The sequence below is a fragment of the Carcharhinus amblyrhynchos genome, chromosome 23, assembly GCF_965287045.1.
Source record: "Carcharhinus amblyrhynchos chromosome 23, sCarAmb.v2.hapA, whole genome shotgun sequence".
NCBI lineage: Eukaryota > Metazoa > Chordata > Chondrichthyes > Carcharhiniformes > Carcharhinidae > Carcharhinus > Carcharhinus amblyrhynchos.
Window position 1 is genome coordinate 16740475 of NC_137346.1, and position 16311 is coordinate 16756785.

The 16311-nt window shown below is 39.6% G+C and overlaps 1 protein-coding gene across 1 annotated transcript in view; it reads left to right on the forward strand.

The window, feature by feature from the left end:
* The window catches only part of LOC145357490 (carboxypeptidase D-like), a 73430-nt gene that overhangs the window by 44699 nt on the left and 12420 nt on the right, over nucleotides 1-16311 (forward strand). The window contains exons 10-15 of the mRNA XM_080210862.1: nucleotides 1670-1812; nucleotides 3788-3957; nucleotides 4761-5063; nucleotides 9840-10035; nucleotides 13785-13920; nucleotides 14678-14827. Coding sequence (XP_080066988.1) covers nucleotides 1670-1812; nucleotides 3788-3957; nucleotides 4761-5063; nucleotides 9840-10035; nucleotides 13785-13920; nucleotides 14678-14827 — 1098 coding nt within the window. The remainder of the gene's footprint in view (nucleotides 1-1669; nucleotides 1813-3787; nucleotides 3958-4760; nucleotides 5064-9839; nucleotides 10036-13784; nucleotides 13921-14677; nucleotides 14828-16311) is intronic.

A 16311-nucleotide genomic window follows, 5' to 3' on the forward strand; every position in this document is an offset into this window, starting at 1 on the left:
TTCCTAGCTATCCAGAAATATATATTGATTTCTACTGAATGACTGAGCATTCGCCATTCTCAGGTTAAAGAATTTCAAAGATTCTCAACCCTTTAAATGAAGAAATTTCTCCTCCTCTTAGTCATAAATGGATCTAAGACTTTGACCCTTAGTTGTGGATTCCCCAGCTCAGGAAAACTTCTTCAAGCATTAACATAAGAACATAAGAAATAGGAGCAGGAGTAGGCCATCTAGCCCTTCGAGCCTGCCCCGCCATTCAATAAGATCATGGCTGATCTGTCGTGGCTCAGTTCCACATTCCCGCCCTCTCCCCATAACCCTTAATCCCCTCTCTTATCAAAAACCCATCAACCCGCGTCTTAAAAATATTTAGCGAGGTAGCCTCCACCACTTCAACGGGCAGAGAATTCCAGAGATTCACCACCCTTTGAGTGAAGAAGTTCTTCCTCAACTCCGTTCTAAACCGCCCCCCCCCTTTATCTTGAGGCTGTGCCCCCTAGTCCTACTGTCCTTTCTGAGCGGGAAGAGTCTCTCCACCTCTATCCTATCCATCCCATTCATCATCTTATACGTCTCAATGAGATCTCCCCTCATTCTTCTAAACTCTAACGAGTACAAGCCTAGTTTATTCAGCCTCTCCTCATAGCTCAACCCCCTCAACTCCGGCATCAGCCTAGTAAACCTCCTCTGCACTCCCTCCAAGGCCAAAATATCCTTGCGTAAGTACGGCGCCCAAAACTGCACACAGTACTCCAGCTGCGGCCTCACCAATGCCCTATACAGCCGCAGCAAGACCTCCCTACTTTTATATTCAATCCCCCTCGCTATCAAGCCTGTTATGCTTCAATGAGGTTACCCCCCACTTCTAAACACTGGTGAGCATTGGCCTATTCCGCTCAATCTTTCCTCATAGGACAATCGATTTTATCCTATGTATCAGTCTAGTTAGTTTTCATTGTACTCCCTCGCAGGTACATTATTCATCCTTGGGTAAAGAGCACAAAACTATACACAGTACAGACGATTGAGGCAAGATTGAGTTGTGTAGTTTAGCTTTAAACAAATTGAATTTATGTGGTGCTGCAGGCTCTGGTGCTTTACATGGCACAAGCATACAATTTCATTGTTAAAATCTGTGGTGGGTTAAAATTGACCTAAAGATGGGATAAAGGTGGCTGGCAGCACCAAGGGACAAAAGGCTATATTTCTGTGGTGTATCTAGGATGCATATCATTCCAATTTTTAAAAAAAACTCGCCTTAGTCTGTGCTAAATCGTGCTGCTGTGCTAAAGCAAACTACATCTCGTATCATTGAGAAGGGTTGGAAACAGCACTGTAATATAGATGTAATCACCCCTGCTTAGCTGTGGTTAAATAACTTTCTATTGTGATACCTGTTAAGTTAAAGGAAACACTTTTGAAACAGATAATTGAGCTCCATATTGCAGGACAGTGTTGTACAGAACATTCAAGCAAAGGATTACATTTGTTCAATGTGGTTTTTTAACTAATTAAATCTTCCCCTTAATTTGATTATTTGCTTAAACTGATGAAGATTTGTCAAAAGTTAGCGCTGAGATTTCTTTTTAAAGTTAGGTTTGAAATATTTTGCTGAGTCGCTTTCTTTTCTGAAATTGCTGAGCTGTTTAATAAAATTATTGCTCCTCAGGTGGTATGCAAGACTGGAATTACCTTCATACAAACTGCTTTGAAGTTACTATTGAATTGGGCTGTGTTAAATTCCCCTTTGCCAAGGACCTGCCGAAGTATTGGAAGCAAAATAAAAGGTCTCTCCTTCAGTTTATAAAACAGGTAGGTTGAGTCTGATCTGATGAGATATGTGTGTGAAGTAATAGTGATAAACAGTACTGCACTGTCATCCTGAGAATACTAATGTGCTGTGCCACTCCCTCAAGCTACCATTAAAAAAAATTAGAAAGCTAAGTACATAAATGCATTTAACATCTTGGTAACACCAGCTTACTCTCTGCCCAAAAATAGTAACCCAATGTGAAAAAATGTTGCATTAGAAAAGAACAATTTACATTTATTTGGTGCCTTTCACGACCACAGAATGCTTGGAAGTGCTTTACACCTAAGGAAGTACTTTTGAGGCGTAATGTAGTCAATATGTGCAAATTCCCACAAACAGCAATACGATAATGACCAGAGAATTTTTTTTGTGTGTGATGTTGCTTTGAGGGATAAATATTGAACAGGACACAAGAGATAGCTCCCTCTCCTCTTCAAGAGCGCTTGCCATAAGATCTTTTACATCCACCTGAGCAGGCAGTTGGGTATGAAAGCAAAATACTGTGCATGTTGGAAGTTTTAGTGCTCAGTACAATTCATGAGCTTCGCTCCTCACTAAAGAGTCCATGTCCACATTCAGCAAGGTCTGAAAAACATTCAGACTTTGGCTGATAAGTGCCAAGTAACATTATGCCACACAAGTACCAGGTAATGCTCATCTCCAAGAAGACAATTTAACATAGAACATTACAGCGCAGAACAGGCCCTTCGGCCCACGATGTTGCGCCGACCAGTTTAAACAACAACAATGACCCACTAACCTAAACCAATCCCTTTTCGTCCATAAACCTGTCCACAGACCTCTTAAACGCCCCCAAACTAGGCGCATTTACAACTGCAGCAGGCAGGGCATTCCAATCCCTCACCACCCTCTGGGTAAAGAACCTACCCCTGACATCTGTCCTATAACTACCCCCCCCTTAGTTTAAAGCCATGCCCCCTCGTGCTAGATTTTTCCATCAGAGGAAAAAGGCTATCACTATCCACCCTATCTAAACCTCTAATCATCTTATATGTTTCAATAAGATCCCCTCTTAGCCGCCTTCTTTCCAGCGAAAACAACCCCAAATCCCTCAGCCTCTCCTCATAGGACCTCCCCTCCATACCAGGCAACATCCTGGTAAACCTCCTCTGCACCCTCTCCAAAGCCTCCACATCCTTCCTGTAATGTGGGGACCAGAACTGCACACAATACTCCAAGTGCGGCCGCACCAGAGTTGTGTACAGTTGCAACATAACCATCTCCATTTTATACTCTTATCATCGTCATCATCATCATCATCATCATCATCAAAATGCTGGGGATTGCTATTGTGCACAAACTTAACTTGACTAGCTAATTACTGAATTCCTGTGGCTATAAATGCAAATCAGAGGTTGGGAATTCTGCAGCATGTAACTCACCCACTGATTTACCACCTCCATCTTCAAGGCACAAGTCAGGATTATGCTGGAATACTGTCCAGTTGCCTGAACGATTTAGCCTCAAAAACACTCAAGAAGCTTAATACAAAGAAGGCAAAGCGGTCTGCTTGTTTGGCACCCCTTCCACCCCATAAATATTCGCTCCCTGCCTTACTGATGCACAGTTGCAGCACTTTGTGCCATATACAAGATGCAGCACACCAAAGTTCTTTAGACAGCACCTCCCAAACCCATGACTTCCTCCACCTAGAAGGACAAGGGCAGCATTCACATGGGAACACCATCACCTGGAACTCCCTCTCCCAGCTACTCAACAACCTGACTTGGAAATATATCACTTCCTTCAATGGCGTTGGGTCAAAATCTCTCCCTGACAGTACTGTGGGCATACTCGCACCTCGGGCACTGCAGCAGTTCAAGAAGACAGCTCATCACCACCTTCTCAAGGACAATTAGGTGAAAATGTTGGTGGCTGGTGATAATACCATAACTGCTGTCCCCATTTTGCTACATTCACAATAAACTTTTTTGGTTAATATTTTAACATTAGGTCCACAAAGGTGTGAAAGGATTTATACTTGATGCTACGAACAGAAAGGCGATTTACAATGCCACCATTATTGTTGCTGAAGTGAACCATCCGGTGCGATCTGCTAAAGATGGAGATTATTGGCGTCTGCTTGTTCCTGGTGTCTATAAAATTACGGCTTCAGCCCCAGGGTGAGAAATAATCAAATGTGCTGTGGGTGCATTATCACTGATTGACACACAGATTATATTCCTGTTGTAATAATAAAGTAACTACAATCATATGAAATCATACAGCAACATGCTTAATTCTATTGTTGAGTCGGCATTTGTACAGGAAAAGCAGTTCGTTATTATAATGTGTAAAAGAGTGTGCAATTTGTGGAATTGAAATGTTAGATTTGTAGCGAGATCAACACCATATTCCAAAAACACTGCTGAAGAACCCATTCTATTTGGGCACAGCAAGAAGTCTCTCAACACCAGGTTAAAGTCCAACAGGTTTATTTGGTGGCATAAGCTTTCGAAGCGCTGCCCCTTCATCAGTGACTCACCAAATAAACCTGTTGGACTTTAACCTGGTGTTGCGAAACTTCTTGCTGTGCCCACCCCAGTCCAAGGCTGGCATCTCCACAACATTCTGTTTGGAACATTATTCAATATAGAATAATCCAATCTAGTGAGAATAGTTTGAAGATGTATTATTTCTGTACTTCTGATGTGTGTTTACATTTGAGCTTCCTTTTTCAAAATTTGTAAATGCTGCTGGATAACTTTTTAGCGTAATAACGCTCAACAAAAATTTTGATTAAACTATTCGTTCATCAAGATGACACTCTCTCATAGCTGCTTTGCTGGAAGCAAGGAAAAAAACTTTTCAGCCTGAAAGGGGAAAAAAGTTTCTAATCACACGTGTAAAAAAAAAAATTAAATTCAAACAAACCAGGCAGAATTTGTTTGCAATGTTTTAAAAGTTGCGTCCTCATTTATTGCAGGTATATCCCAATGACAAGGAATGTGACTGTCGTGGAAGAGGCTGTAGAAGTCAATTTCACTCTTTCACGTGTTACAGATGACAATGTTGGCGATAATGATCAGGGCGTGATCAACTCTTCCGCAGAGCCTGGGGAGGAGTTTCAGCAACTTGTAAGGAGTTTGTCCTTGGAAGAAGGATTGAACCGCCTGATTTCATCTGCACGGGTTGATCTTAGTCTTGACCGTTACCATGACTACAAAGACCTGTATGAAGCGCTGCATGGATTACACAATAACTACCCAACAATTACCAGTTTGAGCAGGTGGGTATTATACCTCGACGCTTGGTCATTGGGTCAGTGATGTTAGGGAGCTGCCCAAAGTTGCCACTCCTGTGGTAGAAGTGCCTACTTTTCGTTATCATGTCCAGGAGACAACGTTGATGTTTGTAACTTGGTGCGTGGAATAGTGAGTCCTTGTGCTTATGATTAACATAGAAACTAGAAGCAGGCGTTTGGCCTTTCGAGCCGGCTCTGCCATTTGTTATAATCATGGCTGATCAAAAATTCAAATCCTGATGTCCACACGCAGCACACCCCCCCGCCCCACCCCTCAATCCCTTTAGCCCCAAGAACTATATCTAATTTCATCTTGAAATCATACTGTGTTTTGGCCTCAACTACTTTCTCTGGTGGTGAGTTCCACACATTCAGCATTCCCTGGGTGAAGAAACTTCTTGCCTGAGTCCCAAAAGGTTTATCCCTTATTCTCAAACAATGATCCTTTTAGTTCTGGACACCCCCAATCATCAGGAACATTCTTTCTGAATCTGCCCTGTTAGAATTTTATAAGTGTCTATGAGATCCCCTTTCACTCTTAACTTCTTTGTGGTCCAAGGCTAATTACTTGCCTATCTTAACTAATATGTTAGTACTCCTTTGTCACTTAATTGATTGAGATTATCATTTTTGATTGGAGAGACAACTCACATCAAGCTTTTTTTTTAAGTCCAGTAGCCTGCCACTCCATCAGTGAATAATAGTTTATTAATCACGATGCTTTAATTATTCGGGTAAATTTCAGTTAAGCTATCATATGCATTTAATAATTCCTTCGTTCTTTGTTAGTCTATTCTATAAAGCTTTATTTCTTAGGTATTTGTGTGGCATCACTAATATGTATTCATATTTGTAAACTTTGACTGCATCAGAATTTGTCATGTTTGTGTAACATGGGAACAGATCATGCTACTTGTCACCTTCTCCACCCCTCAAATCGAATCTAGAGTCTGAAAAATGTCAGGATCTGACTTCTCTTGTCACTTCACATCAGAATGCTTCATCTGCCTGATTCTGCTGCCCTGTGCGTTATAATATTTGAGGAATTGTACAACAATAAATAATTACAGTCTCCACTAGTGCATAATGGACCTGTGAGCATCCCTATTTACATACAATCCCAGTTATTAAATATCTTCAGTAAACCTTGGTGACCAAAAAGCAATTATGCACAGTAAAGAATTTATTGTGTGGAAATTTATATATAGTATATCTTTTTTTGTATTTTAACCATTCTAATAACTGCACATTCAGTTCCGGTACTTGTTTCCATATTTGACTCTTGTGCTTGAACTGTAACTGATTTTGTGAAAGGGCTCCTGAATGAACAGTGTTCTGCGTTTTATTAAGAATATGTATTGGTCGGTTTTTTTCAATTAATTCTTAATCAGCATTCCTGTATTGCAGTCAGTAGTTAATTTGGCAATGTATATCCTTCTGTAATTCTCTTAATTGGGAATTATTTTCCTTGCGGTCTTTTTTGGCGGGGGGGTTAGCAAAGTTACCTCATGCATAGTCATATCATGCTCGGTAGCAGTATATTCCAGTCCAGAAGGATAGTTCCTTGATCTTTATTTTCGTCTGTTATTGCCATTGATTCATGCTTCAAATTCTGTGTAGATCCTTTCTTAAACACCTCTCTATTGTGAATTGCTTGCTATTCTATCTAAATGCACATTGTGGTCCCAGTTGTATTGAAGAAACTTTGCTAATTGGCTATGTTTCTTCTTTGGATTGAACTGAATCTCAAACCTGCCAAGTTCACCACTAAAATGAGATGCTGCAGCCTCAGAATGTATATTTGGAGATCATAGAATCCTACCGTGCAGAAGGAAGCCATTCCGCCATTGAGTCTGCACCAACCACAATCCCACCCAGGCCTTATACCCATAACCCCGTGCAATTACCTTAGCTAGTCCACTAAGGGGCAATTTAGTATGGCCAGTCCACCTAACATGCTCATCTTTGGGCTGTGGGAGGAAAGTGGAGCACCTGGTGAAAACCCACACAGACACAGAGAGGATGTGCAAACTCCACACAGACAATAATTCAAGCTGGCAGTCGAATGCTGTGAGGCAACAGTGCTAACCACTATGAGAGTGTGCCACCCATTTAATCAAACAATTACAAAACACATTCTGCAACATAGACTTGTAGAAAATACCATTCACTCTAATTGATTACAAACTTTCAGTCTCCATATTATAAGAAGGTTATAAAAACACTGGATAGACTACAGAAAAGACTTGTAAGAATGTTGTCATCATGGAACCAGGAAGATTGAACAACTTTGAACCCTTTTCTGTGGGAGGAGAGAAGGCTGAAGGGTGACTTGATAAATGGTCTTTAAAATTATGAAAAAAATTGATGGAGAAGATTTCTTCCAGTTTAGAAAGAAAGGAAGTCAAAACTATACACAATTCTCCAGACCTGATTTCACCAACCCCTTACATAATTGTAACAAAACATCCCTGCTTTCACATTCCATTCCCTTTGCAATAAACTACAACATTCTATTTATCTTCCTGGTCACTTGCATATTAACATTCTGAGAGTTATATACCAGGACAACCCCTCTAAGGTTTTGTAATCTCTCCATAGTTAAAGAATATGCTGTTTTTCTGTTCTTCTTGCCACAAAGTGGAAAGTGTTAACATTTTCCCACATTATACTCCCATCTGAATGAGGAATATTTGAGGTGAATAGAGTAATAGCATTTAAGGGGAGCAAGCCTGAATATGAAAGGAAGAGTATGTTTTTCTAATTTAACAAAGGGGGATGTGAGAAGGCTTATCATAAAATACTGGAATCCCTATAGTGCAGAAGGAGGCCATTTGACCCATCAAGTCTGCACCAACCACAATCCCACCCAGGCCCTTTTCCCATAACTCACATTTACCTTTCTAATCCCCCTGATACTAGGGTCAATTTAGCATGACCGCTCAACCTAACCCACAAATCTTTGAACTGTGGGAGGGAACTGGAACACCCGGAGAAAACCCATGCAGACACGGGGAGAACATGCAAACTCCACATAGACTGACTCGAGGCCGGAATTGAACCCGGGTCCTTGGCACTGTGAGGCAGCAGTACTAACCACTGTGATGCTCTTTGTGGAACATAAGCACAGGCGAGGATCTTTGAGTTGGTCGATGTATGTATTAGTATCGTGAGTTATAATAATTTAAAATTTGCCTTTGAGATGGTGCTACATTGTACTTTCAGCTCTATAAAAATGAAAGGCAGTCCTAGTCAACTGTTGCCTCTATTTTGTGCTGGATGTAGACACTCCCTTATCATTCAAAGCTAACACTAAAACACTTGGGAAACTGAGTTAGTCCAAACTGTGTATCTACAAACCGAGTCCATCTTGACCATCTACATGTAATTCTTTGAAAAACAAATGAGCAATATGCCCTAGATAATATAGTAATATGCATTTTCTCAGAATATTTGTTACAGTAACACACATGAGACATGACAAAAGTAATGGTGCATGGAATTCAAGACAGTGCCGTCATGTGGATAGAAAGATGATTGAATGGGAAACCCTAAGGACATAAGGAGTTTTTCTCAGATTGTAAAGGTGCGATGGTCTTTCCCAAATGCGTGTTAGATCTGCTCTTGTTTCTTATACACGGAAGCAATCTGGACGTGCAAATTGGATACAGTATAATATCAAAATTTGTTAATGATATCAAATTTGGAGATGTGGCAAATTGAGATTTTCTTTTTAAGGAAACCATGAAAGATTAAAGAAGGACATAGCTAGCAGGATGGACAGGTGAAAGACAAGTCAATTTCAAAATTTATGTAATAGGGAAATTTAAATGCACTTGAAACAAGATTTGAAATGGAACAGAGGAAGAAAGGAGCCTGGTTTGCTCATATATAGACCTGCAGAAGTAGGCATGGGTGTTAAACATCTTTGGTTTTGTATTTAAAGAACTGTTGAATACAATGTCATGGATTTAACATCAAAAGAGCTTAATTAGGTGCATGATGGTCACGGTTTCCAGCAGCCTGTTGTAAAAAGGTGCGAGGTAGGTTGACTAGGAATTTATCAGTGATCAGGAGTTAGTGATGAAAGGAGTCATGAGAAGATCATGCTTTCTTCGCTATAGCTGAAAAGGTTAAAGGTGTCTTAATGGTTATCTTCAGAACGATAAAAGATTTCCTGATTGTTTGTGTTTCTCAGTGAGTTGTAACGTAGTCACAAAGATTTAGAGGATGCTAAAAGGAAAAGAAAATCCTTCTTCCCAGTGTGCTTACACAGTGGAATTTTGCTTTAAAAGGAACACAAATTATTTTAACATAAAATTAGAGGTGTTTATTGGAAAATTAGAAAATGAAGAAGTTTGGGAAGGCAAAAGTAAAGGGATTAGACTAACTATCTAATTAAGGAAAAGTACTGGTACAGATTCAAAGGGCCACAGTTCTGTGCTGCAACAATCTAATAATTCTAAATATGGTTTTATGATCCAAGTTATCTTGAAATGTTTTATATTGTTTCATGTTACATTGCAATACTTTGAAGCAGCTTTCAGCAATAATGCTAAGCTTTGGCTGTAAAGCTTAGAATGTGATTTTTGAGTAAGCTATTGGTGACATTTTCGCACTTTATCATTGCATGTCCCCGTGAAATATTCCAGCATTTATGTTAAAGACGAAGCATCGGTAAAATATGAACGAGGGTATCTATTCTGTACAGATTTGTTCCAGACTGGACTAACATTTTGTTTATTTTTCATGTTGGTAAAGTTTGGGCCAAAGTGTAGAAGTTCGCCAGATTTGGGCCCTGGAAATATCAAATAAACCTGGAGCAAAAGAACCTAAAGAACCAAAGATTAAGTTTATAGCTGGAATTCATGGAAATGCACCTGTTGGGACAGAGCTGCTTTTGGCATTTGCAGAGTTTCTTTGTATTCTTTATGGGAAAAATCCAGCTATAACAAAGGTAACATTTTGTCATAACTACTTCCTTCAATATGTATTCTAAAGCTGTTACTGTGGTTGTATTGAACATTGAGGACAGTCAGTTGATTTGTTGCTCTTATTGTCTCCTGAAATGATTAATGATAGGACGTTTGTGAACCAGATGGATTTTTGTCAATTAATAGCTTTATGGTCACTATTTCTTATATTCCAGATTAATTGAATCTAAATTACCACAAGCTGCCGTGGTGGGATTTTAACCCTTTCCTCCAGAGCATTAGCCAGGCACCTGTGTTCGGAATTCAATGATATTACCCCTATGCCACCACCTCCCTTCAAATTGCTTTTACTAGGAACAGACTTTTTTTAAAAATGTACATATTATTTGCATTTCCTGTCTGACTCGTTCCTCCCATCCTATTCTTGAACAGGAAGGCAACTGAAACATACAGATTAAGACAATCCTGGGTTGAATGTAATGTTTTATGTAGAGCTGTTGACTCTGTTGAAGTGGCAGAAGGGGCACCACAATTGATGTGTGTCCAGCTGCTGAAAGTGCCATTGTGTGCAGCTGTCTCAATATAGGGTTGAAATACGTGATGCTTCTCTAGTGAGATAACCCAGCATGACTTGATGTCTGATATTTGCCCTCCATGTAATGAAACTCAACTTCAATAATCACTTGAATGTTCATTTCTCTAGCCGTTCATATTTGAACTCTGGTCCTCTAAAAGGCTTCTTAATAGTTCCATCAGTTAAACTACCCATAAATCAGACATTTTACATTTTAAAATGCATGCTATGATGCTGTGGGAGAATTTTGTCAAAGTTGTATTTCTCTCTTCAGTGGATAAACATCCCAACAGTTGTATTTGTACGTGTACTGCATTCTCTGATTGTATTCACTGGGTCAATGGCCAAGTCTAGTCATGTGCTAATGAAATGCTAAGTTTGAATTTTTCCATTCCTCACTACCAGCGATTATAACATCTTTACAGGAGTTGGCAATCTTTTGTAAATTATCTCCTGGCAGCAATTGTAAACTGCACACTCCTTCCTTTACAGTTGAAAGTTTCTACAGCTAAAACACTTCTTGGTTATCAAATTTACTGAACTATAAATTTACTGTTCTATACGACATCATCTTTAACGTGTCTGCATGTCCTGGTAGAAAGGGCCGTTATATGCACTAACTGTGTGTGCATAGTACAGCTATATAGTAAAATGTCAATTTACCTAGATGTTAAATCATAAGTGCTAACTTCAGTTGATAAAGTGCTTAAGAACTAATGGTATCATCTAGTTTGCCAGAGGTGATCCAGTGAGTTCAAAAGCTCTTGTGTAATAGTGGAAAATTTAATACAAAGTTTAAGTAAGCAGTGTGTGCTTTGTTCATGGATTGGGGGAGTGGGGGGCTGGAGAGACACTCGAGACTTTTGTTTGAAGTTCAGTCGTCACAAAATGACTTGCAGATCTGTTGCAGTGCTGGCTGCAAATTATATCCGCAGAGCAAAAGAAAAAGATTCTGCTCAATTTTTCCATTAGTGTGTATGAGGAATATGCTAATTATTGGTTTGAGCTAAGTATTCTGGGTAACAGGCTCTTGTTGATGGGATTTCCAAGATAGTTGCTACTGCCCAAACTTTAGACAATACAAGACTCAAGAAGCCAGTGTCTCAGTGTCTTATTAAAACCAGTGGCCACTAGGAGAACATCAAAAAGGGTCAGGGCAGCTCTGACATAGAACAGCTAGACCTCTCCAATGAATGTGAAGTATATAATTCAAAATAGATCAATTATATGTATTTTTATCAATTACTTCCACCTTTCGTTAGCTTTAAAATCAATCATCTTCAATATACACAAATCAACAATAATACCTGGCACATAACTTTAGCCAATTGCATCTTACTCCCTGGCATAACAGCATTTTATTAGTCCGTAGAATCCAGAAACTAACCCCTGTCTTGGCTGACTCCACTTCCCATGTTGACTAGTAACCTCAAGACGCTTAGCCCAAAGTTCCAATGCATGTTTTCCTGGGTTCCCTTAACCAGATTGAAGCATGATTCTACATCAGGGCATGTATCTATCTCGTCCAGATAGTGAATAAACCCTATTCATGAAATGCGATTAGGTGTTCTTAATGTTTTTTCCATCTGAAACTTTACTGATAAATCTTTGTGACTAAAAGGCTATTTTCCATGGAGTTCCATATTGGGTCCCTTGTTTCTTATAATATGCATCAGTGATTTAGACTTAAATGTTGGGGAATGATTAAAATGTTTGTAGATGGTACATTAATTGGCCATGTGATTGATGGAAAGAAAGCTGTAGACTGCAGAAAACTATTAATAAATTGGTTGGATGGGTAGAAAACTGTCAAATAGAAATCAGTCTGGAGAACTGAGATAATGCAATAATTGGCCAGATACTGAGATGCAGAGGAGAAAAGCAACCTTGCAGTGCATGTCCACAGATCTCTGGTCATGTAGATAAGGTCGCTAAGAAGGTACTTAATTAACTGTGGCATAGAATATAAGAGCAGGGAGCTCCTACTCAAACTGTGTAAAATGCTAGTTAGACCACAGCTAGAATATGGAGTGTGCTCCTAATCACCATTTTTACAGGAAGGATGTGATCACAATTGGAAAGGGTTTAGGGTGATTTTGGAAGATGTTGATAGAACTGAAAAATTTTAGCTAGGAGGCAAGATTGAACAGCCTGAAGTTGCTTTCCTTGGAAAGGAGAAACTGAAGGGCATTTAATTAGGATACATAAATTGAGAGGCCTGAACAGAGTGGATTGGAATGACCCATTTTCCATAAGAGGGGTCAATAGCCATGGCATAGACTTAAAGTAATTGGCAGACAGACTAGAGGGAAGCTGAAGAGAATCTTTTTTCATCTGGACAATGTTGGAGGTCTTGAACTCACTGCTTCTAAAGGTGATAGAGGCAGAAACTCTGATTGCGTTGAAAAGCACGTGAATGTGAACTTAGGAGTGTAACGTACAAAGTTGCGGACCGAATGGGATTAGGCTGGGTAACTCTTTCTGCCAGAAGAGAGATAATGGGCTGAATAGCCATCTCCTGTGCTGCAATTTTTGTTTTAGTGATTGTGACAATCAAGAAAATGTGAACTGAGAATGCTGTAACAATCATTTCCTGCATATCACTTTTACTGCTCTGTCCCCTACCCAATATTGATGATGTGGAAATGCTAACAAAAAACTAGCACAAGAAAAATGGTTAAGCAACATCATTCACCATTAATGCCATTACAATCCAATTTCCAATTGCCTAGGATACTTAATTCTATAATAAACTAAAATAGAATTTGGCAGTGTTGCTAGTCGGGGATGAAGTTTGCAATCTAAATAGATGATGCCAGTGCACAGGCATTCAACAAATTTGTGAAAAGTGAAAGCCATTAGATTCTCTCTCTACTCCTGAACTCTGAAAAGAACATGGTGAAATGTGACCATTTGCATTTTATAATTTGTATGCATCAGATGTTGCTACGTTTGTATTAATTTTTAGAGTAAAATACTAAGTGCTTTTGCATACAGCAGTCACGTAAATATTCTTTGGATTTTGTTTTCAATTATTGATGCAAGATCTTCAAATATGTTAGGTTAATGAGAACTGCAGTTTATCTTCCTATTGAGAGCATGTTTGTTGTAAAGTGTGCGTGTTAGTTAAGCTTTCGTATTTGCTTAGACAATAAATCTTGTATCAAGTAAGAAACAAATTTATATTTTTTTCTCCAGTTGATTGAGGAGACAAAGATTGTGATTGTACCATCAGTGAATCCAGATGGTAGAGAAATTTCCCAAGAGGGGCAGTGTACGTCCAAAGTCGGGCTGACCAATGTAAATGGCAAAGATCTGGATACTGATTTCATAGGTAACCTGCTGAAATAGGCCACTGTTTTATTTCTCGCACTCATCCAGGGTAATGGCATTTGACTTCCCATCTGGGATCAGTTTTCATTTTTAATATAGGAATTAAAATTTTGCAGTCAACTCCAGGTTGAAGCCAATATTCATTTAAATTGGAGCATGCTACATGTACACGTGTACATGTAGCTTTTGTTAACATTTGAAAAGCCAGCTCATTACCTAAGCATGGATTTATATCTTGGGATTGTTGCCCACATCTGTGGGCAATGTGACTAACTTGGGTTAAGCGTATGCGGCAAAGTTATTTAACCCAATCATTTCTTTTAATAATGTCCATGGTAGGAATCCACGGTTGTAATTTTGCAATGAAACTGAGGGGGGAAAAAAAATGAGGCTGGCTTCTAACGCATTTAATCTAAGAATGTTGCAAGTTATCCACCCCAAACAATTTTCACTGATAAGCTTGATGCACATCACCAAAAACGAAGGTCTTGCTGGGTTCAACTCTTCTTATAAACCAGAGTTTTAAAGCAAAAAAAAATCACCTTTCAACCTGTGTTAATGATTATGTGCTCAGTTAACTATATTTTAAATCATTCTTTTATGGTATATCATACAGTAATATCTTTGGATATTATGCATGGAGTACTATGGTACATATATTTTTTTAACCAAATCAGCTGGTATCCATTTTCATAGATTGGTTAGGAACATTGGGTTGTAGGTATTAAAGATTGAAATCTTGTTTTTTTTTTAATCAGGGAACTCCTCCAAACAATTCTCAGAGATGCAGCCTGAGACTAGAGGGATTGTCGAGAAGCTGATCCTCAACCAAGGATTCACACTGTCTGTCGTTTTGGATGGTGGCTCTCTGCTCACCACATATCCTTATGATAAGCCTGTACAAACAGGTATGTATCTATTATAATCATGTTTATTCTACATTGAATTGAACTTATTTTGTCCAAGCAGTGAAATCTTTAAATGTTGTTATCTGTTGGCTCATTGAGAAGTTACTTTTTAAGTACACTACTGAGTAGGATAATTAGGTTTGGCTTCTTTGTTGACGTTTGATAAATCTTACAGCAAATTCCACTCAGCGTGGTAGTTGGAAGTAAAAACAGACAATGCTTGAAAAGCCCAGCAGGTCTGGTAGTATCCATGGAGAAAGAATCAACATTTCAAGTCCATATGACTCTTCTGGTACTTGAAAGTATGGAAGTGTTACAATTAGCTTAAATGTTCTCAGGCTAATAAGTGGAAAAAGTAGTAACTGGGGTTTGCCTTTTGATCACTGAGTTATGTGTGGATGCTTGGTGAGAAGATGAATGAACAGTCTGCCAACTCTCTGTTCAGGTTCTTGCACACTTAAGTAAATGGCTATCAGTAGGCAGTCATTTTTTTTGCAAAGATTGTTATTTTGTCGGAAGTATTTATTTATTCATTCTCACCTGTTATGAAAGCTGACTTACCTTTTCATCAAGAGCAGAGGTTGGGAACTCCCAAGACCTGAGTTTCTGATCTTTGCCTGATCTGAGTTTCTGTGCATGCATGCACCAAGAAGGGGCTACGCATGCACAATTCAGCATTTTAAATTCTTCAGGCTTAGGACAGGCCCAGCACATCTGCGCAGCAAGGAAAACCAGCACCAAAATCCAGAACATGTGACCAGGAGGGGTGTGTCATTGCTGAGAGAGGTCCCAGGGAGGAGACGGAAAGGTCCCAAAAGCAGAGTTCCAGACAGGACGGAAACAGGTCATAGAATCATAGAATCCTACTCTGCAAAAAGAGGCCTTTTGGCCCATCGAGTCTGCACCAAACACAATCCCACCTAGGCCCTACCCCCATATCCCTACATATTACACCCACTAATCCCTCTAACCTACACATCCCTGGACACTAAGGGGCAATTTCTTAGCATGGCCAATCAACCTAACCCACACATCTTTGGACTGTGGGAGGAAACCAAAGTACCCGGAGGAAATCCACACAGACATGAGGAAAATGTGCAAACCCCACACAGACAGTGACCCGAGCCGGGAATCGAATCCAGGACCCTGGAGCTGTGAAGCAGCAGTGCTAACCACTGTGCTACTGTGCCACCCGAAGGTCCTAGTTAAACTGTGGAAAAATGTGAGGAGCAGAGAAAGAGGCTCTAATCGAAGAAAGGGTTATGGTTGGCAGATTTTTAAGTGGTGAGGGTTTTGGAGAAGCCCTCAAAATCAAAAAAGACAGCAGAAGGTTGGTGACTATGTGGTGTGGGCCTTTGGAGGAGCAATAGATTCTGTGTGCTTTAGTTGAAAGGCTATGTGCTTGAGTGTGTACTCTGGAATCCAGGGGAAAGGTAATTGTGAAAGATGAGATTGAAACCCTGAAGTGAGTCATCATTGATGCT